This window comes from Abrus precatorius, unplaced genomic scaffold, assembly GCF_003935025.1.
Source record: "Abrus precatorius isolate BTA unplaced genomic scaffold, Abrus_2018 Scaffold4, whole genome shotgun sequence".
Taxonomy (NCBI): domain Eukaryota; kingdom Viridiplantae; phylum Streptophyta; class Magnoliopsida; order Fabales; family Fabaceae; genus Abrus; species Abrus precatorius.
In genome coordinates, this window is record NW_020874384.1 from 15,959,965 (window position 1) to 15,987,750 (window position 27,786).

Consider the following 27,786-nt stretch of genomic DNA (forward strand, 5'->3'; position numbering starts at 1 on the left):
TAGCCCAACGTAATTCAAGCCTAGCTTGCATATGGAACTTAATTTTCAAGCCGGGTTAGATTGGACATCCAGTCTCTCTCTCTCTTGTTATAGGGATTCTTTATTCATATACTGGTGAATTTCTTTTCTCCGATGTGAGCTTTTCATTTGTCATTCCGACTCTCTTTTTTTTTTTTTTTGGTCACGTTCTTTTGTTAGAAGAGTGTGATTTTAAGATTTGTTCTTTATTTGGCTTTATTGCGTTTAGTAATTTTTGGATCGCTAAATTTGATTAGTTTTAAGTGTGCGTGCTTGCTATTCTTCTCTTTATTTTGCTGTAATTTTCTATTTATTTAGCATCTTTTAGCATCCTTAGAAAGCTTGGGCATCTTTCTATCTTTGAACATTTGAATAGAATAGCCAGGTTAGATTGGATTAGATTAAAAGTAGGTCTAAAATTTTACTAATCAACTCATTAGTTAGCGGACTATTAAGGTCAATTCGTTAAATTTTATCCATTTTGATACCCTTGAAAAGCAATAATATTTAGTATTAATAACAAATTATTAATATGAATTCTCAAGATCAATATCAATATTTAAAATAATAATTTCTTATTAAGATAATATTTATTATATTTATATATTGTTGATGTAATAAATGCTTTTTTTTAATTAAAAAAATATTCATTATTTTCTTAATCAATATACTCAAAACTTAACAGAATCCATAAATATGAGCAAAAAACTGTAGACATTGATTTTAGTTGGCAAAAAGTGGTTACCAGAGAAAGTGCATCATATGGTCACAGATATCGACAGGGGCGACGGCGATTAGGGATAAAGCGATCCTTGTCAATCGGTATAGCCGCCACGGCCCACGATTCACTTCAAACTTATTAATATCTCACCTTATTAATCAATGCCATATATATATATATATATATATATAACTTTGCAATGAAAACTGCGAGCTTTCTTGTGAGTCACTAATAATAAATTTCATTTGATAAGAGAAGAGAAATAATCAATGCAAAATCGTTTATGATGCTACTTACTACCGAATTCCCCCAAAACACTTGATATTATGCCAATATAACTCACTAAGTAATGGCTTAAATATCGTTACTTCTAGAACTCTATCAAAACAAAAACATGTAAAAATCACCCCTCAAATTCTTAGGAGGCTGCAGCCACAGACTTGTTTCTGGGGGTTGCTTCAGTACCTAAATAAAGGTGAATAGATATTTAACACCCCATGCAACTTATCATTAAATTTATGAACAGAGGAAGCAAAAGAGATTGGAAAATATAATTTACCTTCTCTGAAGTTTGTCTTGAACCTGCGGGGGACATTCCTAAGGTACCTCATTCGACCAGTTCCCGTCGTTTTTCTTCGGATAGCCTTCACACTCCAATTGTCTGAAACCACAAACATATGACTAGTGAAGTCATCAAAATCTCAAGTGCACCAAGCACATCAAGTTTAAAGCAAAAATAACAGCAAAAAATTACAAACAGTAAAATTTTAGGATACATTGAAAGAGAATTGCGAATGGGAACAAGCAAAGGCCAAGATAATTTTTAAGACAAACGGTATATTGTGAGCCACAGATCCAGATAGCTTCAGTATCTGTCAAGGGTTCGGTTCTAAATGAATCGATGATAAAGTGAAGAACAACAGATAAAGATAGATAAGCATTCGCCAATATCCCTAGAGAATTTTATGTCATGATAATGCATTGACCAATTAGTGCAACAATGATTCATTCAATTATAACTTGAGTAAATGCATTCTTATAAGTCAAAAAATAAAATAAAGTAAGCAACAAGGCTAGTGAATTACTCAAGTTCTATAATCTCAGCGTATCAAATTCTGTATAGGCTTGTTTGAAAGAGCTTATCCATAACTTATAGGAATAGACTGACAGTAGTAAGTTTTTCTTAACTCATCTCAAAAGAAAAACTATACAACTCATCAAAATAATTTGTTTTCAGTTTATTCCAATAAGCTCCATACGGCATAAATAATTTAATTTGAAAAAAAAAAAAACTTATTAAGTGCTTACTTAATTAAGCTGCATATTAATCATACGCAATAGAGGAAGATCATGGTTGTCACCCACTACGTGTCCTAACTTGAATAAAATCATAATTAAATAAGTAATTTTCTAAATCCCAATTCCTACTACAATAACAGAAAATTCATAATCAACTAAACGAATAAAAGACAAATGTTTCTTAAAAAGAGTTGAAGAAAAATGAAAAATAGTGGTTACATTTTCGGATGCGGCTTGCTGGATAAGCACAAGCACCGCAGCGACTCTTCTGAATGTGTAAGCTTCTGCGTCCGCAACGCACACAGAGTGTGTGCGTCTTGTTCCTCCTCTTCCCAAAGCTTACCGTTCCTTTCCCCTGTCAATAGTTACCACACTACACATAATCAGTCACTATAACGTTTTATACAACACACGTATTGCAATCGAATATGGAATTACCATTTTTTCAGTAGCAGAAACCCTAGAATTAGATGTTTGTGCGAACGAGAAGAAAATTAGGGTTTGTTTATTTGATTCAGTTTTTCCTCTTTTTTTTTTTCCCTGGGATGCAGATTTCCTCTTTCTGGGCCGTGTTGGGCTTTTAATAATGGGTCAGTAAAAAAAAATCATTACCCCACATTGTGGGCAACATTTTTTTATATAGTTTTTATTTTTTAAAATACGAAAAATATGAAATTTTTTATAAAATTACAGAAATATAAAGTTTAAAAATCATCATATTTTTGGTGCAGTATAAATATTCAAAAAAAAAATGTGATAAAGTTTTAAACGTTGCTAATGACAATTTAAAAAATATATATATTAAAAAATTAAAAGTTGTCAATGACGATTTTTAAAAAAATAAATAAATATTTAAAAAGTAAATCAAAAGTTGTCAGTAATAATTTTTTAGCAAAAATTTGCCAATGACATTTTTTAAAAAAAATTATATTTTCATAATTTTACAAAAAAATTTAAATTTTTTAAATTTTTTTAAAAAACCTATATATAAAAAAATGTTCCTCACATTGTGCGATTTTTTTGATATTTTCTTTTATTTTATTTATGTTATTATACATATAAATATAAAACAAATAATGCAATTCTCGTTCAAAAATTCTATCACAAATTTTACAATACGAAAATAGAAATAAGAAAATGAAAGAGAGAAATACAAAGTTTAATTATTAATATGATAAAGATAAATAATAAAAATATTATAAATTATTTATAATTTTATAAAATTTAAAATTCCTTATTCATGCTTAAGTCGTTCATTGAGAATAGTAAAAAATTTCTAATCAAATTTTAATGTAACTATATTCTCAGTTGTAAACAAATCATATCTAAGAATGTTTAAGGCTTTTTCATCGTTGTTTTTTTTTTTTTAAAGTGTATTCAGTTTGAAGTTAATAGGAAATGATGAGTTTTACGTGTAATACACAAGTATTATGTAATTAAAATTTAACTATTTAATTAATTAGATATTTTTTAACTTTTTAAAATTTTGAATAGATTTTATGAATTTAAAAAATCAATGCCTTAATTATTAGCAATGAATATTATATTATATTATATTGATTAATACTAGACTTTAAAAAATTAATTATAAAAAATTCAATTAATATTGAATTAGAAAAGTAAACACAATATAAGAAGTCACGTAACATGATACAAAAATTAATTTAAAAATACCTTTGTTTAAAATAATTATTAAAAATAATATCACTTGTGAAAAAGATATCGTGTTTTATAAATAGAGATAGATAGATTAAAATGTTATGAGATAAATTGTATGTATTTGTTGGTTTGTCTTGTGTCACATTTCAATTAACTTTATGTTTTATGATGTTTTAAAACTTATACTTATTTTAACAAGTAAAGACAATTAATAATTTGTTAATAATAAAACAGTAATTTATCAACTACCAATCAATGTCAGTTTTATATTCTTAAACTTTTACGATTTGATTATGCATAATATTAATACTAGTTTCTCTAGTGTCTTGCAATTTAAAATGACATTTTATGTCTTTTTTATATATACAATTATTATTATTATTATTATTTATGTTCAATTTATTCCACTACTTGTTTAATAATTATCTTCTACACCACTGTCCCTTTGTTTATTTTATTCCAACAAACTCTCTTTCTCTCTTTACACATTCGAGAAATTTTCACTTCTCCTATATATACTCTTAAAACACTTTTACATTTATTTCCCTTCTTTGTCTGTTGGTGAAGGTGAAAGTATTAAATGTACACCGCTAAATACACAACATTCATTCTCCTATTATAAAAAATTAAATGTAAAAAGAAAAATTATGAAATGAGATACACATAAATAGTAATAATTGGAACAAATAGAAAAGTTATAAAATATCATCTTAAATGTTAAGGCACCGCAGTAAGTATTTAATATTAGTTTATTTATATTCTCATAAATCATTAAAGAATGTTTACGAAATTTGCTAAACTGAACCTAGCCTGTAATAGATGCTCCTTGGTGACATCAGCGGGGATAGCTCAGTTGGGAGAGCGTCAGACTGAAGATCTGAAGGTCGCGTGTTCGATCCACGCTCACCGCATTCTCTTTTAAGTTCTTACTTCACTTTTTTCTTTGTTTGGTCAAGATAACGGGTCCAGCAATCATTCAATAAGAGAGAAAATGCATGCAAGTTGGAGAATGAATGCCTTTTTTTTTTCAGATCTCTTCGAGATTTTGTTAGATTCATACGCAAAAGAGTCAGAGATGGTACTAAGAAAAAATATAGATTTTTAACTGTACTTGTTACGGTACTTTTAAATTTAATAATTAATTAAATATTTTTTAAAATTATATTAAAATATTAAAAAATATTTATATATTTTTAAATATACTACTAATTTTATTACTAAAATTAATAATTATAATTATTACACGTACATAAATATTATAGAATACTTCCTTATTTTTTAAAGGCACTTTAGAATTTACCCTTTTTTAATATAGATTCAGTGTCGGATATCCGACTGTCTCCCATACACCCAAAAAAGTGTCGGATAGGACTGGAGCCAGCAATAGAGAGCTTATAATGAACTGTGTTGTACTCTTTTCGTGTTTGTCTTCAATCCAAAAGCAAAGTAAAATGTTTTTTGGACATTTATGAAGGTGTTTAGTTTTGAATGGAGAAAGAAAAATAAAATGATAAACATGACAGGTGACATATGATAAAAAAAAATATTAATATTATTTGAGGGTTGATAATTATAATTGAAGAGCAAAACAGTTAGTCTTATTTTTCAATACTAGATCTTACAGTATCTCACCGTTCCCCTCACGTCATTTTAACTTTGGTTGGCTTACTCTCTCGCGTCGTTGGATAAGTTATCGAAGGGACATTTGTGAAGGAGAGAGAAAATGGCGAAACAGCAAACGACGACACCCTTATTAGACCAAACAAACGATGAGATTTATTTTTATATCTGTGATATTTAGAAATAATATATATATTAAATATATTTTTTAATATTATAGAAATATGGAGTTTAAAAATTATGTTGGTGATTTATAATATAGATACAAAAATTTAGAGATAAAAGAACGAAAAATGGTAAAGTTTTAAAATTAGTCAATAAAAATTTAAAAATTTATTAAAAATTTTAAACAAATTTAAAAGTGATAATATAATATTTGAAAAGTACCCATATTTTATAATTTTACAAAAAAAATTCATATTTCTGTAATTAAAAAAAATCATAAGAAAAGAGAGTCCGATGGTGATATGCAAAAATAAGAGTAGTGTAATATTAAATTAATTATCCAGAAAACCACTCTTCATCTAATAAATGGCAAGATTCATAAGCCGAAAAGAATTCGGATATGCATGCCTTTTCAATTAAAACTTATATTATTTAACATCATTAATATATTAAAATTTAGAAATATATTATTTAAATATTGTTTTTAAATATATATATTTTTATATTTTTTAATAACTATAAAAAAATAAAATATTGTATGATATCATCACGTATGCAAAATAATGAGTCATGTCTGTATATTGCAAAAATTAGTCATATCTTTTAGACGAATGAATTTATTATTGAAAATTTTTTATATATATAAAAATTTAATCTAAAATTTTAATTAAGCGATATTAAACTTACTCAAAACAACTACATCTATAAAATGGATAAAATTTTAAAATAAAAGTATAAAAATTAGATATTATATAACCCAATTCAATCCTTAAGAGTTGCGATCTGGGTCGAGATGTTAAAATCGCGATTCTGCTCACCCTAAATCAATGGGGTGAATTATCATTTATTTATTTGTTGGCAGCACATGGCAAAACAGAAAAAAGTTGTTAATGTTTTGTCAGCATTCGGAACTTCACTATCAGAACTATCAAGGAGGATTCTATTTTTTCACTACTTTAATATTATTTAAGGGTGTGTATGGAAGAGGATTTTTGGAGGAAAAAGAAGGGAATGGCTTTATTTTATATTTTAAATAAATATATTTAAAATTAATAATTTTTAGAAATAAAAAATATAAATTAATATAATAATAAAAAATTAATATATTAATAATATATTTGTCTTTCTAAATAATATATAATTCTTTTAATATAAAATAAAAAATAAGTCTTCCTTTCCTTTCTACTACAAAAATTTTCTTCCAAATATACTTTAAAGTTAACATATATGGTATTGTAGATTTTGGAGAGATTAATTCAATAAAAAAATAATAATAATTTCATTAGTGATTAAAGAAAAAAGTATGGTTGAACAATTTTTCAAAAAATAATACGGTAATAAATAATTTTAAATAATTAAGTGAAGAATTTCCTCCTTCAACTATTCAAAAACTTCTGGTACATTCACGTTTACAAGTTTCTTTTTTTCTTTTATTGTACATAGTTGAAGTAATAGGTCAGCTGATCAATTTAATTGACAAACTGTGAGTGGCTTGTCCTTGTACAGTAGGCTAGTGACAAGGTTGGCACTCGAAAGCCAATAGCCATCTCACACCAAATCAAAAGAAAGTCAATAGCTATCCTTTTTTATAGCACCTGTAGTTACATTTCAAATTGTTATTTTTTAAGTGTAGGTTTATTTTAAAGTTGATTATGACTGGCTGGTATTAATCAATGTTAAATTGTTGAATATTATTTATATAGATGTATAAAATAATATAAATTGCATCTTTTCATTAAAATGTGTTTTTTATTAGAGAATATTAAAAAATCAATTGTAAAATAAATAAGTCATAAACCTAGTAAACACATAAACAATTTTATTACAATTTATTCATTATTAATTTATTAAATTTAGTAACGCTAAGATTTTAAGCATTCAAAATTATTAAGATTGTATCAAAAACGTAAATAATAATAATTATTTTTAATATTTTTTACTACTATTAATTATTTAAATATAATCTCAAAGATTAAAATTTAAAAAATATTTTATTAATGTATTGCTTGTCTTGCGGAGACACATGTCATTCAGAAAATTTTGTTTTAATTAATATAATTTATTTGAAAAAAAAAATTAAGAACATGAATTAATAAATTGAATAAAGAATAATTAATTTTATTTAGTTATTAAAACAAAAACGCTTTAAAAAATGTGCAGCTTATATAATTCATAAATTATACACTAAGATAATAAGTGTGAATAAAAAAAATACTAAATAAAAATATAAAACTGAGCAACATATAAATAATAAATATATATTATTTAATAATCTTAAAATTTTGGATTGAATATAATATTAAAATTTATATTATAATGGTATAAGATATCTCATATTTACACCTTAAAAAAGGTGTTAAAATAGTACTAAATAAAATTTAGGATACTAGTGGATGAATGTGGTTTTGAGAGTGGCTAAAACACGCAATTAATTGTCCCTAACCTTAAAGGAGCAAATTTTTTAAAATTTTGGTAAGTCGGTTTCACAAATAAAAAAAGAAAAAAAGAGAGTATCTGGCGAACTTATAATTGGTTAGTTTCCTCGACAGACATTCTAGGGAAATCCAATCATTTGATCAAACCCTAAGGACCGTTGATAAATCACTTATCGTTGACTATTGACTGCTCACCATCTGATGCGGACTAAAAAATACAAGAGTTATTATTTATATTTTCTTCGTCGAAATAAAATGTTAGATAACAATAAATTGGGTACATAGGAATAAAGAAGTGAGAAAACAATAGAATGGTCCATACCGCAAGACGTATTGATCAAAACCGTTAGGATAATGAATAATTTGGAGTTTTGGACCACAAACAATTAAGACCTTTTAACTCCCTTAAAGCACCATGGTCCTCAGTTCTGATTATATCCACTAGCTTCCATGTGCACCATGTGTACGTACCTTATGAATTGCACTATCAAGCTTGTGGATACTATACACCGCGACAGGACCACCTTAATTAGTCGTGGGTTGTCCTAAGTGCAGAACTTCGTCTTCAATTTCCATTTTTTGTTCATTTTCCCATCTAAATTTCCTTCAAGCTGGCTGATAGGCCCTAATCTCTCATTTTGCACTGATTGAAACCTGAAATTCATTTCCATTTCCAACACATCCCCAGGGCCCTCATATCAATTTAATTATAATGATATTTTCTCAAGTGCCTATTGCCTTATTCCTTAGAGGATATTCTTTTTTTCTTTCTAATTCATCAACTGGGTATTCATGTATATTTATAACAAGTTTATTTAGATTAATCTTAATTATTTAACATACATGTGATGTTTATTATTTAAGTTAACTTCAATATATTATTTATATTACAAAAGTGCATTTTACAATTACAAAGTATCAAAATTAATTTTTCGACATCAAGAGATACAAAGGCGAAGTTGTTCACTTGTTCTTGTAGTACCATGCAGAAGACAGGGACTGGGACAAAATGGGCAAGGTAACAACATACTCATTTCGTAATTTTAAAGGCATGCTTAATTTAATCATTGATAAAAAGATATTATTTAAGTAGCAACACCCTAATCAAAACCGAGTTTTAAGTCCATGAAAGGATTTAGTTGTCGAAGTTATTTGAAGACCACCAATTGAAAGGAACAAAGAAAAACACAATATATGGCTTTACATATAATATTGATTTCAGTATTTATATATATATATATATATATATCGATTAAGTTACTTTTTGCTAAACTTAAATGAATTTGTTTTGTTATTTATTTTATTCTATACTTTAAACAATTAAATTATATATATTTTTATATAAATAGTTGGGAGTTTATGCTGAATTTGAGATATGAAAAAAATTTATATGTTTAGAAGTAAACAATTTAGAGAAACTTGTTAAATTTTGAAGAAATTTATAATTTATGTAAAACTACTGTATCACGAGGGGAAACTTGTTTAATTTCGAAGTGTTAACCAAAAATATCTTGAGTTCGATTTATGAAAGTTATTCTTTATAATTAAGACATCTTTAAATACCATAATAAGTCTTAAATTTGAAACAGAGTAACTTTGTTTTTTTAATCTTTTAATTCTTAAAAAAAAACAATGACTTTATTTATAAAACTTTATTAATTGATAGGTAATGAAGATTCGGATTGGGAGATAGGTGTCATGAGAGAAACGATAAAATGAGAGGAATGGGAAAGGACAGTTGATGACATTTAAGGCCCAAAGAGGGGCCCAATATAGATGGCTCATGATTTTTAGGCAACATATCAAATGGTATTTGGTAATCTCTCTCTTTCTTTTTTTGGCGAATCTCTCTTTCGGTTTGTTCTGATTAAATATAAATATTGTGCATAAGACCAAAACTCTATGGCGTCCGCTTCTGTCATGCAATCTTTTAACAAACCACAAACCGTAACGGACCAACCATGTAATATACATAATAGAAGGATATGCATTGTCAATTTCCCCAACATTCTGCTACATGATTTGTACACATCATAATATACCAAATGCCCACTTCACAATGTATTTGCATGCATGCAGCCATGTATGCCTCATCAATCATCATTCAATTTTGGCAGCATTTCACGTAATACTAGGTTCCTTTCAAATTTATAATTATAAATTTTAATGGATATACTAAAATATTTCATAACTCTCTGTTTTTACTAATTTGCACAAATTTTACATTTTATATATTTTTTAGTGAAAGATTTAACTCAAATATCTGAAAAATAAAATATGGAAACCATTATGTAATTAAGCCAAAAATTAATAACAAAAATAACTACAGCTAAATAAAAAATAAACAAAATAGATTAAAAGAACTAGGTCTGTCACTAACTTATTTTTCAAGTATTATTTATTTTTATGCATTAAATTTGAGCATTTGTTTTTAAATAATAGTATTTTTACGAACTGTTTTCTTCTTCGTATTTAGTTTTTTAAATTGAATTTTATTTTTTAAAACTTTGAAAAACTATATTTTTAATTTAATCTCATTAAATATATTGAATTATTTATTATAAATAATTTATTTTAAGGTTATAAAATTTATTAAATTTAAAAATATAACTAGTTCATATAAATTTGAATACTCAGCCTTGAATAGTTTTTTTGTTAAATTATTTGCTTTCAGTAAAATGAATTGATTTTTTATTTACTAACTCATTTAATATTTTTATTTGAAGATTCCTTTTATCATATAGACGAATTTTATATATAATTTTTGGATTTTTAGTTTTATATAATTTATTATTTTTACCAAAAAAATAAACTTAGTAATTTTTAATTCAGATTTAAAATTTTCACACGAAGTGTCAAGTCAATATTCATAAATTATGTCTTGATTCAATTTTTTTATTTTATAATTTTCTCAACTAAAGTGGTCTTGTTTCTTTGATTTAATTGTATCTACTAAAAAGAATTGTTGTTGCAACGAGAATACCTCTCGTAACAGTCTGTTCTAGTTTTTCTAGACGTGTACTTGATCATTGCTTAATAATCATCGTAGTTTTAACCTTGTATATATATTTTTTATATTTTAATTTTTTTACATAAATTCAAAAATGTTTATGCAATATATGAGAAACTTGCTTCTAATATGTATTATTTTTTTCTTTATCAACTACATTTACCATTCTTAATCTCTACGATCATTTACACAAAGGACGAGGTGAGTTTGAATTTTAAAAACTTTACTTGAGACATTTAGTATTTAAAAAATATTTCAAAGTTATGTTTAGTAACACAAATTTATAATTTTATATTCTTAAAATAATATAGTTAAGATGTTTGATAACACATAAAAAAAAGGTTTATAACTTTTAAATATAAAAAAATTGTTTAAGTCATATTCACCTTGTAATTTATAGCTACACATAATTTTATCTCTTATTTTCACTTGTTATTTTAAACATATTACGTAAATACCACTCGTGAATATCTTTTTATTATTATTTAAATTTAATAGCATATTTATCGGTACAATATTTTGTTTCATTCGTACATTTTAGCTCTAAATATTTTTAATTTAATTAATTATTTAAAAATAAAAAAAATAGTTATAAATTATATACAGAACCTAAATCTGAAATAATGTGTCAAAATAAATAAACTTACTTAAAAAGATAAACTTTTATCAAAAATTATTTTTGAAAATTAAAATTTTTTAAACTTAATATATTTATATCTGTATAAAGTATGGGTCATCACTCTTAAATTAAAACTTTTTTAGAAATTATCTTAAATAAAACATTTTTGATATTCAATCTCTTTCCGTTACATCACGTGACTTTCTTTACATTGAACGTTTAAAAATTTAATTTAATCTCAATTTAAATTTATCATATTTTTTTTATAAAAAAATTATACATCTGTAATTTAAGATTATTTAATAACATAAAATAATTATTAATATTTACAAATTTTTCAATTCATAAAATTTATTATATTTAAAAATAATCATTCATTATATCATCACTTTAATATGATAATACCTACAAGAAACTCACATGTTAATTACTTATAAAAATATGCTTGTCATCACTTAAATTAAATGTTATTAATCTCAACGTGAAGAGCTTACTTAGACAGGATAAAGACAAACATTATTTTAGTCCCTATTATTAATGGGGCATTAATTAATTAAACCAATTTTACCCATCATATACGAATACGTTTTCAGTTTAAAAGCTTTCTCGTGTATATTTTTTCATTTTGGTTGATAGAAATTTACAAAAGATTATGCTTATCCGTTTCCTATTTGCTTGGGATTCTCTTATTAACTTTAGGAAGATATTTTAATTGCAAAACTGAATTAGGTTGCTGGAGTCAAAATTTGACTTGGAGGTTGTTAAATCGAGAATCACATTCAAAATCAGATTGAATTTTTTTTGGCGACTAATCACCTGGATTTTAGGGTCAAGTAAAATTTAAGCATTTTTTTTTTATGGTACTGATGCAATTTTGTTGGGGGCACATTACAGTAAATAAGTTAAGCACGTGTTTCATTTAAAATGGTTTAAGCAGATGAAGATTAAGATAAGAAGATGGCAAATTCAAGATAGGAGAATATCTTTCTAAAAATTGAACTATAAAATTTCTAATATCCTTTTTCTGCCATTTCACTAGTTTAGTGCCTCCTTTATAGTCTAATCAGTTTCACAAAAACCGTATAGAAAATCAGCCACGTATGGATTATGTGAGTGATATGTCTCCCGCATTGTGGTAAGTAAAAAAGGAAAACAGACCTTTTTCTGAGGAGTGGTTCACGTGGAAATCACAAGTGGGGAGCTAAATTTGGAGTAAAATGAAACTTGATGTGTAAAAGAAACGGTGGTTGCAGTAGAAGCATAAATTTGGGCACTAAAAGCCAGTCCTGGAAAGGATAAACACTATGATCCAATGCGATTCTAACCTCCCAGACTTGACAGTTAGACACTAGAGTGACGTTGACCCCATTAAGTTGTTACACTTTTTCTTTTTCTGGATAAATAGTTCTCCCCTTTTTCTTATTATGATTGAAAACATTCTAATCAGATCAAATCAACGTGACTAGCTAGAGTTTCATCACCTCTAAATTTTCCTCAACTTGTTGGTGGGGTTGTGTGACTCTGTACACTGCTCTCTTTCTGACAAATCACGGCAAAGGCATGCAATCACTTATAACGTGTACAAATCAGTAAATAAACAATTTTTTATTGATTTAACGTGAATGGGTTTTACATCTAAATTAATCTTATTGTGTTAAATCTACTAGACTGCTGCGAAACAGATGTGCTCTTAGAGAGCTGAAAATTATTAAATAGAGACATTATATTCAAACACATCGTAAGTAATAATCGTGAAAGGATGGTTGCCATGATACAAAGTGACCAGATTTCGCCGTTGCTTGAATTAATCTGACGAGCGGTGTTAATTTAATGAAGTTGGTGAGAGAGGGAAATAAGTAATAAATGTGATAACAATTCTACTGCAATTCCCTTGCAATTAATTGGTTCTGGCTGTTTCCAAACGCACATTCTTAAGTTTCTGCTGAAAAGCGAGAGTGGTCCTGATTCCTACTTGGAATGAAATCATTTCGATAATGAAATTGCATGGAAGTGGTAGTGTAAACGGTACACAATCTAGCACTTCATCCCAAGCTAAGAAAGGATTTTTATTTGCCCCCTCTTTTAACTTTTGCTCTCTTCTCCAAAGGTTGTTTACAAAATAAAGAAAAGATAACAGGTACCGAACAATTTAAGCATCCAGAGAGCCAAACAAGCAACCTAAAAAATATCAAAATGTTATACTCTATTCCTAAAGAAAAAGGAAATGTAGGTTAAACTACAACCTCAGCTTTCTCAATCACATACCGGACACTCGCCTTATAGGACATGCATCCTCCACTACCCTTTCCTCTTTCTCTCCTGTAAGTCAAACCTACTTAGGAAAAATTGCAATGTACAAGAAGTACACAAAATTAAACAAAGGACCAAGGTCCCCCCCCCCCCCCCCAACAGAGAACCACCGTTGTTTCTTTTCTTCAACTTCAATTCAATATCTCCTTCTCAACCCCAAGCTCACCGATCCATCAAAATTAAGCTCAAGGGCACCATTGTAAAATCTTCCTCATTTTCATTTCGCTTTTGCCCACTTCTCCCATGCATGGATTGGAGGAGCATTACTTTGCTACTAGCATTCAACACGTGTGATACCGTAATGCCACAAAAATCCTCCGTTTCCATTCATGATTTTCTTTAACAATCTCTTCTTTGATGAACCTCTTCTTTTTTTTTGCGCCTAAACCAAATACCAATTATATTTATGAATTTGGTAGCGGCAAGTGGGAGCGTGCAAACGCAGTTCTATGCTTTGCCTCAGCTTCCCAACACCGTTCAATGTCTTCTGCTATTCTCTTGGCATCCATGTACGCACCAAGTAGACCCTTTTTGGTAAAACCCACCGCATAGAGCCCATTTTTACCCTTCCATCCATTTGGGAATGGCCTCTTCGGGTACCCATCTTCCTTGGAGAACATATCTTCTTCCTGCACACACACCAATCAAGAATATTATATTTTTTTGCTATGTATCAATTTCAAAATTTATAGAGAGGTGTCTCTGTTCAATTCCGTGTTTTCCCCAAACTTGCTAAAGACTGGGAATTTAATATATTTTAAACACATGATTGTCACAATTTAAACCTTGTCATACTCTTGAGCAACAAAATATAGTAATAGGTAAATGCTAATTGTATGATTAGAATATGGTTAAAGAGACAAAAGTAAAAAAAAAAATGTCAAAAAGTATTATTAATGTATGTCTTATAATTTTTAAAAAACTATAACATATTTTTTTAATTCTTGAACTAAGACATTAGAAATATTGATTTACAAAACTCATAATAATCTTCATGAATTAAAAAAAATCATAAATTAATTATAAAATACAACTATCAAATAAATTTTTTTTTTCTGTTTAAAATGTCTGTATCATATTATTCAAGAACTTGAATGCATTTGTTACAAATGGTAAGCGTCATACCTTGAGCCAATAGGGTACACTGCTTTTGTAACCCGTTGCCAATATGATTGCATCATAATTCTCTGTCCTTCCGTCTACAAATTCCACTGTTTGACGTTTAAGCCGCTTAATGCCTGGACGTACCTACATCAATTTTGAGTTTGACATACTCAGATTTCATTTGCTCGTTGATTTCAAACAACCAATCTAACAGAAATATAATTAACCCCACCAAACATGATCAAAACAATGATTAGTGAACGTTTTTTGTCGACTAGCTTTCGGATTTTTTTATAAAGAAACTAAAAAAATTCCAAACCCTGTGCTTTCCGCCCACGATTTGATTGAAAACACGCAATGATGGAAACTCTAGCAAAGAAGGGGTGGAAAAAAATAAAAGAAGGGAACACAATAAGGGGTCATTTCATTAAATATAAAAAGGAGGAGAAAATGTAAGTTGCACTGATGAAAAGCAAAAGAAAAAATTAGGTAGCACCATTAGTTTTTTTATGAAAAGCACGGTGTAAATAAGATCTTTGTGACCCCTCAAAAATGAAGATTTGGGTTTCATAAAAAACAAAAAAAAAGAAAGTTGAATTTGATTTGATAAAAAGGGAAGGGTAAGTACCTTAATGTCTCCACCTTTAATCTTGGCAAGGGTACCCACGTCTAGCACAGGGGTCTTTCCAGAAAGGTTTTTGAGTTCAAGAGGACCCAAACGAGGCCGGTCCAATCCGAATCGAGCAGTGTCACCAAGCATAAGCCATGACACTATTAGCAAGAACCGATCGACAAGTCGCATGGGTAACCACTTGAGCAACCACATGGACAACCCAAAAGTTGATTTTCCCAGCATCTCTCGTGGTAGAACGTGTACCTTACCCAAACCAAAAAAAAAAAATCATAAAAATTTACTAGATTGTAACACAAAATAAAATAAAAAAGAGGGGCAAAACAAGATGCAAAAGTGTACGAGGACTTTGATCTCCTGATTTTTTGCAGGCCGTGCTTTATGTGCACTGTGGTGGAAAACACAAAAATCATGGGGAGTAAATAAAGAAAGGAAAAAAAAAATTTCACTACAAAATATCGCTGGCGCATGCTTAATTTAAAATCCAAGAAAGTGCAAGATCAAGTTTCTGATTTATTATTTAACAATCCATTGGAACTTGAAGCCAGTAGATGCAAGAATGAAACGAGGGTTTTTCTAATTTGAATAAAGTAGGTGTGTGAGACCAGAAAAGGCAAACTTGAGGAAGAATTTTACTGATTTCTTTTTCAGATTGAACAGAACAAGGCTTGCAGTTTCATTTTTCTAATTAGAAGATAGTGGTTAGTGATGTGAAATTTCACACAAGAAAAACACCCTGTCATATTTTATGACTTTTTAGAATTTTTTGCATGAGCGAAAAAAAACCCATCTTTGGTTTTGCAAACCAAGCTGTGTATATTTAGCAACATGACAAAAGTCACAAAACCAATTAAAATTTTGAAATAAAAAAAAAGTGCAAATCTTGTTGCAAATTAACCTATTTCATATTAAATCAGAATTCCAAATCAGGAGGGACACCAACTTTTATATATATATATATATATATATAAAAGAAACTAAGCAGAGAGATTAGAGCTTCTTACTGTATCTCTGACCACAAGTGATGGAGTAGCATTATTGTTGCAAAGATCTAAGCACGCTTCCATACCCGAATTCCCACACCCCACCACCAAAACCCTCTTCCCTCTAAACTCTTCACCACTTTTATACAAACTTGTATGCCTTATGGGTGCTTCAAATTCCTCTATTCCTTCAATATCAGGCACCACCGCCTCTGCATTCTCTCCGGTGGCCACAATCAACCACCGGCACACATACTCCGTCGTCTTCTCCGCCTTGTTAAAACTCTTCAAGCGCCAAAAGCCAAGCTTTGCATCAAACTCTGCATGCTTCACCGTCTCATTGAACCTTGGCCTAATTCCAAACCCCTCTGCGTAACTCTCCAAGTACTCTATGAACTGCTGCTTTGATGGGTACGTTGGGAAATCAGAAGGGAACCCCATAAAGGGGAGTTCACAGAATTGCTTTGGTAAATGAAGGCGTAAACGATCATAGGTTTTAAGCTGCCACAGAGAAGCTATGCAATTAGATCTCTCTAGTATTACACTTTGGATTCTTTTCTCTTTGAGACATGCTGCTACTGCAAGCCCAGAAGGCCCAGCTCCTACAATCACAGGCCCATCAACCCATACACATCTCTCAGTGGAAGATGAAGACATGTTATTATAATTATTATTCATGAACAAAGGGTCATGTGCTTGCTTTCCTTCTATTTCTCGCATGCAGTAGTCCATCAAGATTAATGCAATTAAGAAAAACAAAACTTTTATGGACCAAACTAAACTCTCTCAGTATATATGCTTGCTTGCTACCTTGTTGCTTTTGGCGCTGAGGGTGAGTTTGTGCTAGCTTCCAATTTCAGGTTCAGGTCTCAAGACAGAGCAACGTTGGAGAGAAACTAAAGCTCCTTCTCTCTCTCTCTCTCACTTTGTTGAAGGATTAGGCTTGTCAAAATAATTTCCTAAAAAATTGGAGTGGATTAAGAGGGTCTTATCCACTAACAAGAATGAATATTTTTCTTCTCTCTCTATGTGTATGTGGGAGTGTGGTGTTTTTGTGTATGGTTCAATATGGAGGAGGGTTAAGCGGAAGGATGAGCACCAACTACGGGGCTAAATCAGCATTCATCATAGAGATAGACTGAGAAGGATGGTGATATCTCTCTGTATATATATATTCCTATTGTATCATACAATGAGAGAATTTATATGGACAAAAACCAAGTGGTGAAAACAGAAGCAACGCTTGTAGGGACATTTTATATGATATAATGTTATTAATTTAAACTCAATGCTAATAAATTAATAATGCACATATAAATCATGTAGATTTGCTGGCTAATTAATTAAATTCCTGGAATTTACATATTTAACCCCCCACATGCAAACGTCACTATGGTCGTCAAAATTAAGAGAGATTGATTAGGAGTACATTGCACAAAATAATTATTCCTCTTAAACACTTTCCATTGGTTAACAAACCCAATAAGATATGATCAACAGTTAAAACAAGTGTTTTAGAGGAGCATAATCTAGAAGATAGCCGGTGATGATCATTCTCATTGCGCAATGTGGAGTGACTCAGCTTCTGTTGGGTGGTTTCTGTGAAATATATCCGAGATGTCACTTTTGTGGTATATTTTCCATTTTCAAATCAACTCAAAGATTATTTTTCTTTTATACATACTATGTTAATGAGCATTGATACCTGAGTTTTAAAAAACAAAACAATTCTTATGGATATATTATTTTAAAATCAACATTAATCAAGTATTAAACTGATAATATTGTGTTAAATAGACTGTTTTAATTAAAAAGTTAGTTGATATATTTTTTGCATCACTCTCATATTATTATAGTTTTAAAATATAAATAAACACCAACTATTAAATTATATATAATGTTTTATTTTTCTAAATTTTAAAATAAATGACAGAATAATATCACACAATTCAATTATTAACTTTATTAAAAAAATTAAAATATTAAATAGAATAAATATTTAAAACTTGCTCATAAAATTTTTTTTAAAAAAAAAGGAAAGGCGACCAACAAATCTGTTACAAGTACACTCAAAATAGCAGTTTTTTCCGATCTTAATTACATTATCCATATCTCTTAAATTTGAATAATTTGAACGAGTGACTTAACTTTTTCTATATTGTATAGGATTTTGAATTCAATTTCCCTTTCAATTTTAAATACATCTTCTCTATTTCTATGTGATTTTTTTAAAATAAATATGTGAATTATATATATTTTGTTGATACGGGCTAAGTAAACTTATTTTATTATTTCGTTGAATTCAGTTAATACTGCATGTAACTCTTTGAATTGACCACATTTAACTATTTTTTTAACGTTTGCAATTGCTCGCACAATTTCAAAATCCAATTGATTATTTCGTTGAATTCACTTAATATTGCATGTAACTTTTTGAATTAACCGCACTTAAATATTTTTTTAATGTTTTCAATTGTTCACACAATATATTAATTGGCATGTATGTATATAGGAAGAACAAATAAATTAACATACGGTGTTATATATAATGTCAAATTTCAATAAAAATAAAATTATTTAACAACCATAAATATGTGAGCAAAAGATATTGTTTAAGAATAGAGTTGTTTGAAATTTTTCTTTGTGAGTACAAGAGTCACGGACCATGATAATTACATCAACAATTTAATCAGAAAAACTTTATTAAATTTCATTATGTTAAGTTTTGTAAGTTTGATGGGTTTAGCAATTTTTAAAAATATATTTTTTAAGTTGGACTCGGTCGTAATCGATGACGTAGGTTTTTAACTCTACAATGTCACTTGTTAGGGAACGTACATGGTACTCACCCTAACCTTCATTCACACAATCCTGTGGAAATGTAGTTTCCATTATTACTAGTTAAAAAAAGCATATATTAACGGTTAATAATTAAAGTTATTCTATTAGTAGAAATATATTTTATAAAATTAAGTTATTAATATATATATATATATATATATATATATATATAAGTTTTTTTATCAAAAAAATGTTTATGAATGTAATGTACCACGGTATTAGAATAACAATACAATGCTTATATTATTAAACTAATTTAAATAAATAATTACCAGTTTAACAACTAAATTTTTTTATTAATATATAAAATAAGACAGGAAATAATATCGTGATTTAAAAAGTAAAGCTAAAATGAATGAATGAATGAATGTAGGGTCTTGAGTTTATTGTGAATTGAGAATCTCATTAAATAGAAGATAGTGCAGGGCCTTGAAGTCCCTGGATCGCCAATGAGTGATCTAATGATGGAAAAGGAAAATGATATGAAGAGAATAAATATGCAGAAATGAAGGCCATATAAATACATGACAGGGAAAAAACGAGGGCCACCCTTCGACTTGACATCCAAGATCGTTATTACCGAATACAAGTTTATAACGTCCGACAGCTATAATTATTAACGATTCTTTTTATTATTTTTAATTGTTATCAATAAAATATTTTTAACATGTGCTTTTTTATTATGTTTCTATTATACTTTTATATATTTTTTAATTAATATTTTTATACTACTTGTTAATAAAAACTTTTTGTTAATGCGATTTCGTTAATATAAGTCTCACTGTGTCTTACTCATTTATTTTCAATCACTTAAAATGTAAACGATATTAACTGTATTTTTTCAAAAAATTATTAATAAGTTTTTTAAAGATATTAGATGATAAAAAATTAATAATTAACAAAGATATTGTTTATTATATTAGATATATTAAATTTATTTATACAATCAATATATTTTAAAAAGTAAACATCTAACAAATATATTTATTTTAATTAATATTCCTTTCTTTTTATTTTTGCATGTTTATAAATGACAAGTAAGTTTTTAAGTCTATCAAAATTTGAACTTTTTTATTTTATCTTTCACTTTTAATTTTTTCCATACAAGTTATCAAATTTTATTTCACATAATTTATTAATTTTTCAATTATTTACGTATGTAACATTGATCTTTTGAAGCAATTAATAATATGATATATATATTAAACGAAATGATGATTATCTATCTATAGATAGAACTAATATCTGAATATGAAATTGACAAGCTACAACAAAATGCATGGTGTCACTTAATCATTGCTCATGTCTATAGATTATTAATCATTGAGATTCATCTAAAAAATTTGAGAATAAGGGGAAGCAAATTCTTGTGACATGAGTCCTATATAGTATCTTCCTTCTCTCTTGTCAAGGCCAATTTGGCCCTGCAGCCAATTTCTGTCTTCCAGAAAAATACAGTTTGTGTTGTTGTGTGCATTTATATATGTTCTGGCTCACTCATGTCGTGAATTATTAATTGAAATTTATTGAAAATTATAAAAATCATGTTAGTTTCATTTTTCTTTCATAGTTTTTTAAAAATAAATTTTAGTTAATAACAAAAAAATATGTTAAAAAATGAGTTGCTGTCATTTATGAGATACTACAGACAAAACAACTGTGTTTTGTTTTTCTAGATGCTTCATTCATTCATGAGTAACAATGATAATAATCACATGGTTGTTACAACAATTAATGCCACAGTTTTGTTGAGAGTAATGAATAGGTGAAAGAGAGATGGAGCTTCATGTCCGTAGTCCTTTGAGGTTGACAATTCTTGGTAAAAATTTTCGTCCACGCTACAATAGAAAGAAAGATATTTATTTAGTGCTCAGTTGTTAATTAAACTGCGAAGAATGTTGTTGCAAAAACATGGATTAAGAGCATAGAATAAGCATATATAAAATCAACGTGTGTGCTGTGTAAGTTGGCAAATATACAATATGAAAGGTTATTTATCCTCCATAATTCTTTAACTAAGCATCTGTGCCCAATCAACAATTATAAGTGTTGTATTGAACCATTTTTTCACTTCTAATGCATAACATGAACTAATTATTAGAGTATAATTAATTTAGAGTTTTGTTAACTTCAGCATTTAAAGTTAAAAATAAGTAACTAATACTGATAAAATTTTATTAGAAAGAGAAGTGTTTATTGTATTTTTATAACTTCAATATAATAACTATGTACTTTTTTTATAAATTTTTTTATTTGTGAATGTTTAAACTCAACTCTAAAAATTGAGGTTAACAAAATCTATTAATTTTATTTTATTTTGAAATCATGTGAAGATTAAAATAATGACCTGTTATGTATTTAGAAATTAGGTTAAAAAGATATTTTAAAAAGGAATTTTTATCTGTGATTAATAGTGTAGACAAAATTAATTATTATTTACAATTGGATTCACTAAGACTTGACTGATTTTATTTATGTTTTCACTATTATTATTTTGCAATTTCAACTGCAAGAAAAACAAGTGTTGAACTATGGACAAATGTATTTTTTGTTGTAGTGCGAGCTTATGCTATTGGCTAATCAACGTTGAGATATTGGGAAATTCTTAGATCATCCGTTTTTTATAAAAGTAAAAAACAATAAAAATGAGCGTGGTCAAAGATTTTAAGATACAAAGAAAATTAAGTGGGTAAAAGTTCTTCATTTTATTTGCAAAGATTTTATTTTATTTCTAAAGCATCTACTATGACATTAATGGATTTGTGGATTCCTAGCTATAGTTTAATTTGAACTTTATGTCGTGCATCTGAGGTACAAACTATTGGCATTCATTCATTCTTGTAGATTATTCATTTTCCATTGATAAAAAGTGATATAGAACCATTTAAGACCAAAGATAATTCCTTTAGTAGGATAGTCTCCTGCTAAATTTATTGTATTCTTTTAGCTATTCCCTGACTTACATAGGGGAATAAAAGTTAACTATTACTTAAAAAAATGATTTTTTATAAAAACTACAAGAAATCTAAAAAATAATAAAATTTAAAATAATCTCAAATAAATATTTAAATTAAATAAATAATAAAAATTTTAAAACTCTTATTAAAACCCTAAATTTAAATCTAATTAAAACACTAAATCCTAAAATAAGATAAATTAATTTACATTAAAGAATAATGATAAATTATTTAAAATCATAATAAGAATATACTATACTTTTAATAATATTAAATAATTCACTTTGTATCAATAAAAATACATTAATAATGTTAAATATTATATTTTTGATAAACATTCCAATTTTTAAACTGTTAAATGGTTAACAAAATCAAATTTCAAAATTTTTATTAATGATAATGATAGATACTGTTGTATGTGGAGTAAAGTATTCGAACAAGTTTTAAAATCATATTTTTGAATTGTTTTTCGCTAAGTACGTGCATCTAAATTACGTGTTTTAATATAAAATTTACAGTTAGTATGTATTTTAATTATACTGAATAATTTATAATTAATTCTAATCATTTTTTTAGAAGACCCTCACCCTAGTAACATACTCCAATATGCAATTTTTTCCAACTAAACACTATTTTTTTTTTTCATATATCCATTTAAAAATTATTAATACTTATTTGTCTACTAAAAAAAATTTAAAATAATCGTAATTATTGTCTTTGCTCAAGACGCCCTTATCTCTTCTTTATTGATTCCTATCAATAATTTAAAAAAAAAAATCTTTATTTTGACAATAAAATATAGATATTGTACGAAGGCAGTGCTTTTTAAAAAAAAAAAAACACACACACATATATTTCATAAAATGAGAATGAATTTTTCAGTTAATTGTTTTTTACAATGAATTTTCAGTTAAAATTTAAAAAGTAGTTCATTACTCTTTCTGACCTTTTTTATAAGTTTTTTTTTAATTAAATCACATAAATTAAGGACAAAGATTAATATTTTAATTTTTAAAATGAATTACACCATTTTAAATTTATTATTAATTAAAGTTAAATATCAATTTTTTCAAGGAGTTAAAATAGTTTAATAATAAAACACATATACGTAGAAAAGTAATGAATATTTAAAAAAATTTATAAAAAAAAAATCTTATATTAATGACTAATAAAAATCTTATTAAAAAAAAAATCAATGAGTTACTAACTTTTTCCGCTTCACTCGAGCCACAGGTGGTAGGGTTGTTCATGTCGTATGCAATTGCTGGATAAGGTGTAACATTTCTTAAAGTGTGCAAATAATTCAAATTATCTTGAGTAAAATCTATACATCGTGAGAGCATTTATTTTAGTTATTATATTTTTGTAAATTTTAAATTTAAATTTTTTATTGATGTGATATAACTTAAAATTGACACGTAGTAATTTCTGAACTGACTGTATTAGTAATAAAGATTAGAAAAAAAAACATTTGAACTAATTTAAAAAATATTAAATATAAAAACAAAAAATAATTTTGATTACTTTATGCCTTTCATGTGTACAAGACTTCAAATGGGAGAGTGATGAGAATTGATGTGAGTAATAAAGTGGAAGAGAACACTCTCAAGTCTGAAGCTCAAATGGAAAATTGTAAAGCTTTATTTGAGTGAAAGAAACTAAATGCATCAGAGGTTGCAGAATCAAAATTCAATGCAGGAGAAAAGCTTGTGTCTTGTCGATAATTGCCAATTATTTTGAAAGGAACTTTGCATAGATGCTTTTCTTTGGAATGAAAATTTGATTTAACACTTGCTGATGTATGCACTTCCGAAGAAAAATAATAGAAAATTTAATAAATGCAATTGATAAAATAGTAATAATAATAAAGTGAAAGTACAAATATTAACGTGTCAGTGTTAATTTGCTTAACAATTTTTACAAACATTAAATTTATTATTTAAATAATACGATATTAACGTATTAATTATGCATACTATGTGTTAAATGTGTTTAGATTAGATGAAAATCTTAGTTTAGTGGCATCAAGATATGTCTAGGACCTGCCATGCTCACACTAGGTTGGTTTGGGTGGGTGATTTTTAACTAAAGGATTAGGTATACTTTATTAGCTTAAGTTGCCAAATGTCCTTCTTCTATAATTAAATTTTCACCCATACTTACTAAATTTTGTTCTTAATGGGTCTTAGAGAGATTAGTCTCTAAATGAGGCTAAAGACTTTGAGAGCCTTGCAAATACATGTAACAATGTTCTTTAGCAGTATCGTTAATTAGGCTCACCTCATATGTCCAAATTGAAAATATTTTAGATTGAAAAATAAAATGATTTTAAATAATAATAATAATATAATATTGAAAAAATAAAATTTAAAAAAATTATTTATATAAATCAAATGTAAATTATATTCTACAAAATTATCATATAACTTATATTTATATAATAAATATTTGTGAAATTATTTCATTATTTAATTTTTTTTATAATTTATAAATTATATATATATATTAATTAAATATTGTTAAAACTAGTTTATTTTATAAAGTTTTTAATCTTATACTATTAATAATTTTTATAATGTGATGCTCTGGTATTAACTTTTGATCTATTTTAAAATAAAAAGTATATTGGTTAGTCCCTCTCTAAGAAATTAGAATTTAACCTAGCCCATAAGTCTACACCCCTAAAAACATATATTCTACTAATATTATATTTATATTCTAATTTATTTTTTCTTTGGTCGAAGATTTTCTAATCGCTTATAAGTCGGCTATGGGGCCCACGAAAAGTTAGTTCCAAAAGCCCAAATAAACGAATAAACTGGGCTTTCTCAACCACGCGGGCTGGTAGGGACCATAAGCAACTGATGTGAGCTCCATCCGAGTTCAGCTAAAATTTTAAATGTTGATAAAAAATAATAACTAAAATTTTAAATTCAACAAAAAAAATTATAAAATCAACTTGCACGTGCAACTTTCTCTCTCTGTATAAACAAAATTATAATAATATACTCTTAATCATTAATTAAAATTTATTTTAAATTAGATAAATTACATTAGTCTCACAGTTTATCATTATTAGATTTAGTATTTTCCTTTTATATTCTTATTGTTTAAAATAAATTTTAGTCAATACATTCTTAAATTTTAATCAAAAACTATAGAATTATAATATGTTAATACTGTAAAAAAAAATTAATATTTGTTAAAATTTTATTATCATCATCTTGCTTTCATTTCATAAATACTCAGGTTCTGTACAAAATTATAAAAATACAAAATAGAAAAAAAAAACTGAGTTATTCAAGAACACATTAATAATGTAATTTTATGAAAGAAACTGAGTCAATATATAATTTCGTCCGCGGAAAATATTTGTTTAACATCTTTATTCTCTCAAAAATTAGTATTTAAGTGTAATCAATCTCAATTATCTCGTTGTTTATATTCGTAAATATGAATTTTGACAAACTGTGGTTGATAATGATAATAATTTTAATATTTGATTTGTCAATTATTTCATTACTAAATAATAAGGGTGTTTTTAATGGCAATGGATGGATTGTGCCTTACCTGAACTTATACTTATTTAATTAAAACTTTGGTGTATACACAGACGCCAGCGGCTAGTTGGGAGATAATTGTTGTGCACTACTAATTACTAATCAAGCATTTATCTTTTTTGTTCCATGATCAATTACTTAGGCCTACTTTACCTAAGAACAATTAATATTGTCGGATAACTTTTTTTACGACAATTGGTAGGCTTATTACAACTTTATAATTTTGTTAATTTTTTATATGCACTCTTTTTAGGTCAGAGCAAAAATGCATATCCAGATACATAGCACGCACATAATGACGTTAATAAGCTATCATGACTTGGAACATTCATAAACACCTCAGTCAATCTAAATGGGGTAATTGCCATCCTCTTAGTCATAAGTCCTTGTTACCACTAACTTATACTCTTAACTTTCTCTTTTATCATCTTCTCTCATCTTTGCTTTTCTAGAACAATTTCTAACTTCAATAATGCTATTACGGCCACTTATATGCATGTACCCCAAACAAACAAAACCTTACATAAGCAGGAGTTAATTATCGCAGGTTTTGGATCAATTTGTGTATACATAACCTGTCCCTATCCATGCAACAAAATACAAAAAAGATTTGAATATAATCTGATACGTTCAATCTTAGTATCGAATATATATGTAGATTTATATGCATAAAGAAGAATGACAACATTTGGAGCAAAAAATATATATTTCGGTTCATTATAACCAAAACTAACAGTTAGAATTGAATCAAACACCTTGTCAACCTAATTTGTTGCCCTAAGCCTCTTAACAAGTGAAGGATATATGTGTATGTTAATTCTACGACTAATGACTGACATTTGTTGTCCTTCATCCAACACTATCACGCCAATTTTAATCTTCGATATGAGTGCATTTGGCATAATATTTTAGGCCATAAGAATCGTTTATTTTATCAGTGGAAGTTAATTTATGTATAATTATTTAAGTTTAGATGTTTTGTTTAGTAATATAAGATTAAAATATTTTTTTAATGAGTTTGTAATGTATTCTGATTCAAGGGCTGGGTCAATAATTCAAAACTCGAGCATTAGAAAGTAAATTAGAACTAGAACATTGGCTGAGAAAGTCCATTTCATTATCCAAATACTCCAATGACAAAACATGTTTGGTAAATGCGAGGAAAAAACATGAATAAGATGAAAGTTCCATAATCTCATTTTATTTTTAAAAATAAGGAGTAAAATATTTTTTAAAAGGAAGAGAAAAACTTATTATATAAGGATAAATAAATTTTAAATTATTGTTGAATGCCTGTTTTAAGAGGTGAAAAGGGATGATTCCAATAATTATGTATAGAAGCCTAAGACCCGCGTGCGCATAGCAGTACTTTTAAGAGGGTTTGAGAAAATATTATATTGGTGTTGGATTGAGCTTCTAAAGCATTTCACTTTGCTTATGCATTAATAAACCGAAAGCATAAGGGGATCATGTCTTAATATCTTAGTAGTTTTTGTGTACTGTAAACATCATAACAAAATTCATCTAATCATTACAGAATTTAGTGGGGACATGACCAAAAAGTAAAGCAGGTAGCGCCTACAAGTACTTCAAAATGGGATTGAGTACTTTATTATATATTTAATAAATCAGATAATTTAGACCCACTTTTATTTAAATATATTTAATCTATAGTGACAAATATTTATAAACAATCACTTAAAGAAGTAAATTAATTCATAGAAATTGTTTTACTTTAATTTGTGATATGAGTTTAAGCTTCAATAAACGTAATTATATTTTTATAAACGAGTCTCTTAAATTTATTTTTTGTATCTCTCAATAATGATGTTAACAACTCATTTTTGACGTCCT

The 27,786-nt window shown here is 27.3% G+C and overlaps 2 protein-coding genes and 1 non-coding gene across 3 annotated transcripts; 1 reads left to right on the top strand and 2 right to left on the bottom strand.

The window, feature by feature from the left end:
- Positions 1 to 1,049: 1,049 nt before the first annotated feature.
- Positions 1,050 to 2,555, bottom strand: LOC113865718 (60S ribosomal protein L37-1-like). Its single transcript, XM_027500442.1, has 4 exons — positions 2,477 to 2,555; positions 2,258 to 2,393; positions 1,299 to 1,400; positions 1,050 to 1,204 (listed from the first exon to the last, which is right to left on the bottom strand). Exons 1-4 carry the CDS (start codon positions 2,477 to 2,479, stop codon positions 1,158 to 1,160), a joined length of 288 nt encoding a protein of 95 aa, XP_027356243.1. The 5' UTR covers positions 2,480 to 2,555; the 3' UTR covers positions 1,050 to 1,157.
- A 1,980-nt stretch (positions 2,556 to 4,535) lies between these two features.
- On the top strand, positions 4,536 to 4,608 carry TRNAF-GAA. The gene has a single exon. It is a non-coding gene; the product is annotated as a tRNA-Phe (tRNA).
- A 9,242-nt stretch (positions 4,609 to 13,850) lies between these two features.
- On the bottom strand, positions 13,851 to 17,306 carry LOC113865506 (indole-3-pyruvate monooxygenase YUCCA6-like). The gene is made up of 4 exons (XM_027500107.1): positions 16,596 to 17,306; positions 15,589 to 15,837; positions 14,982 to 15,104; positions 13,851 to 14,485 (listed from the first exon to the last, which is right to left on the bottom strand). Exons 1-4 carry the CDS (start codon positions 17,304 to 17,306, stop codon positions 14,261 to 14,263), a joined length of 1,308 nt encoding a protein of 435 aa, XP_027355908.1. The 3' UTR covers positions 13,851 to 14,260.
- Between the last annotated feature and the right edge of the window lie 10,480 nt (positions 17,307 to 27,786).

What these genes read in the sequence shown, in the direction of transcription:
- LOC113865718 (XM_027500442.1), bottom strand. An exon ending in AGCAAGCCGCATCCGAAAAT is followed by an intron (nt 1,401 to 2,257) that starts GTAACCACTATT and finishes TTGTGGTTTCAG; the next exon opens with ACAATTGGAGTGTGAAGGCT. An exon ending in CAAGACAAACTTCAGAGAAG is followed by an intron (nt 1,205 to 1,298) that starts GTAAATTATATT and finishes ACCTTTATTTAG; the next exon opens with GTACTGAAGCAACCCCCAGA.
- LOC113865506 (XM_027500107.1), bottom strand. Translation starts at nt 17,306, where the DNA reads ATGGACTACTGCATGCGAGAAATAGAAGGAAAGCAAGCACATGACCCT. An exon ending in TTAAAGGTGGAGACATTAAG is followed by an intron (nt 15,105 to 15,588) that starts GTACTTACCCTT and finishes AAATTGATGTAG; the next exon opens with GTACGTCCAGGCATTAAGCG. An exon ending in GTGTACCCTATTGGCTCAAG is followed by an intron (nt 14,486 to 14,981) that starts GTATGACGCTTA and finishes GTGTGTGTGCAG; the next exon opens with GAAGAAGATATGTTCTCCAA.